At 43.3% G+C, this 4,818-nt stretch overlaps 1 protein-coding gene across 1 annotated transcript; it reads right to left on the bottom strand.

The window, feature by feature from the left end:
• Positions 1 to 506: 506 nt before the first annotated feature.
• Positions 507 to 1,937, bottom strand: LOC123403499 (acyl transferase 15-like). Its single transcript, XM_045097429.1, has one exon. It carries the CDS (start codon positions 1,911 to 1,913, stop codon positions 675 to 677), a length of 1,239 nt encoding a protein of 412 aa, XP_044953364.1. The 5' UTR covers positions 1,914 to 1,937; the 3' UTR covers positions 507 to 674.
• Between the last annotated feature and the right edge of the window lie 2,881 nt (positions 1,938 to 4,818).

Here is a 4,818-nt window from a genome sequence, read left to right as displayed (position 1 = left end):
ACTTTGGTCAGCCCCCGATGCTTAGTTCTACCTCTTATTGTCCAGACAAGTACTTATATTGATATCAATCTTAGCGAAATATATAATGGTGCCCATAAATCTTTAGAGAACAATTGAACTTAAGAAAAATATATGCTACTTTTGATCCTACATACTCCCTTTGTCCCAAAATAACTGTCTCAACTTTGTACTAGATCTAGTACAAAATTGTATTAAGTTTAAGATACTTATTTTGGGACGGAGGGAGTACTAATTATAGTACTATGTTTCTGGAGAGTATAGTGCGAGTTATTCCACGTAAGAAAAAGTAATGTATCTTCTAGGCATTCAGAAAGAAATAAATGTTATCTAAATGTGTATTCTGAAAAATACATAACTAGCCATGCACGTGTTGACAAATAGTAATAATAATAATAATAATAAATAATAATAGTACTAATAAGAACAACCACAAGAAAAAGATCTTCCAAAAAGAAGAAGAAGAAGAAGATGAAGATGATGATGCCACATTGAAATGTTTATTCAAATCTCATTTAAATTACATATAGCTTAAAATAAATAAATGACGAAAGTAAGAAAATTCAAAGTGCGGTTTTATTTTGCAATACCGGAAAGACATTAATTCTTGGTAGTATGGGTGCATGTGCATGCTTGATGCTTGTCGCGTGCATGAATTATAGACGTGCGTGCATATGCATGTGCATGGCGGCCAGCTCCCGTAGGAAGCCATCGGCGTGCTCCGGCTTGACGCAGAGGGATATGACGTTGACGCCGTCCATCGCCATGCATGGCGGGCACACAACGCAAGGGTTTGTCGCCGTGCGCTCGACGCTGCGGAGCGGCAGCATCACCCGCGCCGGACGCCCTCGTCCGAAGTCCACCGCGTCCAACCCAAGCTTCCTCAAGCTCGTCACAACCAGCGTGCTGTACCTAGGATTAGGCTTCTGATCCCCACCGCCGCCGGTGAGCAGTCCCGGTATCTTCTCCTTGGCGAGCCTGATGAGCTTCACCAGATCCTTGACGTCCCCGCTCGCCACCGTGCCGCCCTTCGCGTGGACCCTCTGCCGCATGACGCAGTTGCCGTAGTAGCCGCGCTTGGCGCCGACGAGCCCGCGCATGTTGCTCGCCAATACGAGGGGCGCCGGCGTGTCGGGGTCGGAGATGACCGCACGGGTGCGGCACTGCCAGAGCACCGCGGCCACTGCGTCGAATACCGAGCCGCCGCACTCGGCCCTGATGTGGCCGACCAAGCTCCATGAGATGGTGATGTCGAGGCTCGCCATTTCCTCCGTCCCGACACGGATTCGAGACCTCGCTGCGGCGACCATCGCCGGCGGGAGGCAGGGGAGCACTTGGGACCTGACGGGCACGACGGACGGCGCTGGCATCCCACGGGCCAGCTCCCCGACGGCCTGCAGAAACTGCGCCATCCCTGCAGCGTCGGCCAGGACGTGGTTCCATGTCACGCCCACGACGAACCCGCCGCAGGCGAACTCGGTCACCTGCATCAGCAGCATGGCATCGCCGGGGCGGCAATACTCGTCAGGGTAGCGGACCGCTAGGTCCCCGACCAGCAGCGGCGACGTCGTGAGCTGGTCTAGCGAACAGTTAGCAGATGCGCCCACAAACGAGACGCCCTCTCCAGTGCACAAGATGTGGATGGGTTCTCCATCGGGTCCGGTGACAAGACGGCCAGCCATAGGGTGGTAGAGCACCAGTGCCTGCGACAGAGCCTGCTTGATTGTCTCAACAGGGTAGTCGATTAACTGGTCGAAGACGAGGAGCAGCGCAACAGGAATAGGAGCAAAACACTTATCGAAAGATGAGAGGTTAATGATGCTACCGGTTGGTGTGCCCAGCTCCGGCGGGCCGGCGACCAACACCGGCGATGACTTGGTGACTACAATGCTCATTATGCTCTGATTTCACAAACTTGGTTCCTTGCTCCGCCCTGATGTCTCGCAGCGTTGGTATATATAGGGAAGAGGAGCGTTAAAGACTTACAAATGTTTACTTAACCTTCCAAACTAATTCTTTTCTCCCCCCTTATTTTTACTGGGGTGGAGACCTTCATCTCTCAATTACCAATCACAATTCTACACATCAGTTCGTACGTAAAATCTTTAAGTAAGCATTTGTATATGTAGCATTACGCATAAATTATTTATCCAAATGATAACGTCTACACGTTTTGACATAACTATACCTTCTTTTCACGTCTTGACTTCCGGTTATTCTATTTTGCATGAATCTCGACGATTTCTGATAAAATTGGAGTGCGACAAAGATGTAGTGTGTTGTGTGCAGGTTAGAGCGTTCGCTCACATGACCAAGGGCGCACGGATGCCAGCTAGCCGTGTGGGTAAACCAGTCCTTGCCCACACCGACGCCATTAAGTCCACACAGTGTGGGTAAACTGCTCTTCGCTCATCCGACGCTTGTACAGTGATAGACGACAACCGCAGTTGTGCATCTACGACAACTACTTAATCACACATGACAACTCTGGTTGACCATACACGACAAGTATGGTTAGATCACATGTGACAACCACTTAATCACACATGGCAACTATGATTGACCATACGTGACAACTATGATTTGATCACAAATGACAACTACCGTTAATTAGACATGTTAACTATAGTTAATCAGAACAAAGAAGTTGTCATGCTTTACAACTAAAGTTGTCACCCTCGGCTAAAGTTGCTATCCACGGATAACTAAAGCTGCCATCCAAAATGTAAGGGCAGAGTTTCTTCATGTCACATGTACGGGTCGGAATGAGTAGTTATTATTGGACGTGTAGCACAAGGTAGCTGCGCCCGGACGTGTGGGTAGTTCTAAGTTTCGCGACCCATTATTTAAGGGTATGCCATACAGGGTGTGTGGTCGGGTATCTTGAAAGTTCCAAAACACAAATAATTTACAAAATTCCAAAAACATTATTTGAAAAATATGGCACAAACACGTTTCTTGAAACTCATGAAGATTCTTGACATTTTACATTTTCTTGAATGTAAGGAAGATTTTTTTCGAATCCAACGAGTGTAATTATACATTATATTTTTTCTAAGAACTATTATACATTGTATAAATATTTGTTTATAGGGGCCCACACATTTGTGGCACGCCCTTATACATTTCAGTCTTTATTAATTGTATGGGCGACTTAAAAATACCTATTGTGCGAATTCAAAATACTGAATATTTTTCATAGCATGTGAAAAAACTGTTGGAGTTCTGAATATTTTTTGCCAAATGTGATTTTTCTGAAATTGTGAACAATTTTTATAAATACGAATAGTATTAAAAACCCAAACATTTTTTTGAAACAAAAGACACAGAATTTGTGACAAAAATAGAAAACATAAATATTTTTCATTTCTGAACAATTTTAAAAATGCGCGAACTTTTTCTAAACTTCATAAATTCTTGTTGTTAGTGGGCTGGCCCAAATTTTGTCCATGAGAGTAGCAGCCTAACAGGTTATCCCGGCAGGGATTATGGTATTGCCAGAATCCCGGTGTGCCAAACGGGCGTAGGGTTCAAAATAGACCGGGATTACAAGTTCGGAGTGCCAATTTCAGGGATTCAAAGTTTAGGGTTTAATTTAGCTTTCGTCTACAACCTCAAGGTTTGTTTTGGACTTTTTCACCACCCATTATTTAAGGGAATGTGTGTATATATAATCAAAAATCAACTATATTTGATTATTTCTAGAACAACCAAATTTATTACTAACTTCTAGGTCATCTAGGAATTTTGTGACAATGTTCAATAATCCTATCTAATACTACTATATATTATTACCACCGTTCCAAAACAACTAAAACAACCACACTCATTTTAATAAAAGGGGTGGTAAATAAAGGAATATAGGATGACAAAGAAAAATTGATAACAACAACAGAAAAAAAAACTACAACCGTCGGTTGGGTGGACCATCGTAACTTAAGGTATGTACTAATTGATTTACTGGAACAAAAATGCTCCCTCCGATTTCTATTACTCCCTCCGTACCTAAATATAAGTCTTTAAAGAGATTTCATTAGTGGACTACATACGGATGTATATAGACATACTTTAGAGTGTAGATTCACTCATTTTACTCCGTATGTAGACTTCTAGTGAAATATCTTAAAAGACTTATATTTAGAAATGGAGGGAGTAGTTTTTTTATGGAAAGGGTTTGCCCCCGATTTTCGTTAAGAAACATAATAGAGTTTTCACACCACCAAAACACATCCATCCGCAGATCTCAACATAGAAGAACGCGATAGGCCCTCTTTCTTCCCAGGAAGAAATGCTCTAGGACCAAATCTAGATAAAACCTACCAAAATAGCTAGGGGGCCCTCTCAAATTTAGCCAGATTAGCCATAAAATTACCAAAAATAGTTCTCAGCATCCCATAGCATAAGCCACCACAATTTCTGGATTTATTACAGGCCATAAGTTTGAGACATATATGCATCTAGGAGGAACTAAGAAACAACAGGACTCAGGTTCCGGAGAGTGTCACACGGGCTTCACAAAATTCGAAAGAAAAAGGAGCCACCAGCAAACCTAAGGATTCCAGGACGCCAGCTTGTTCGATGCATGAAATACTTCACTTGCTACCCGAACTACAAGTTTTACTTGCCACCTCGGCTCATTCTGGTTTCCCATTTTGTTTTGCAAAATACACCATGATTCAATAAGGCGACATGATTTATGCAAAATCACAAAAGGATCAACTATCGATGCAAAAAAAAAGGATCAACTATTCTTGTGCATTCAAATCATGTATCATTTCTACAGGATCGAATTGACCATAA

This window comes from Hordeum vulgare, chromosome 6H, assembly GCF_904849725.1.
Source record: "Hordeum vulgare subsp. vulgare chromosome 6H, MorexV3_pseudomolecules_assembly, whole genome shotgun sequence".
Taxonomy (NCBI): Eukaryota; Viridiplantae; Streptophyta; class Magnoliopsida; order Poales; family Poaceae; genus Hordeum; species Hordeum vulgare.
Note: the sequence above shows the minus strand (reverse complement) of the source record. Positions and strands in the feature narration are given on the sequence as shown.

Coding starts and splice junctions, on each gene's coding strand:
- LOC123403499 (XM_045097429.1), bottom strand. CDS start 1,913: ATGAGCATTGTAGTCACCAAGTCATCGCCGGTGTTGGTCGCCGGCCCG.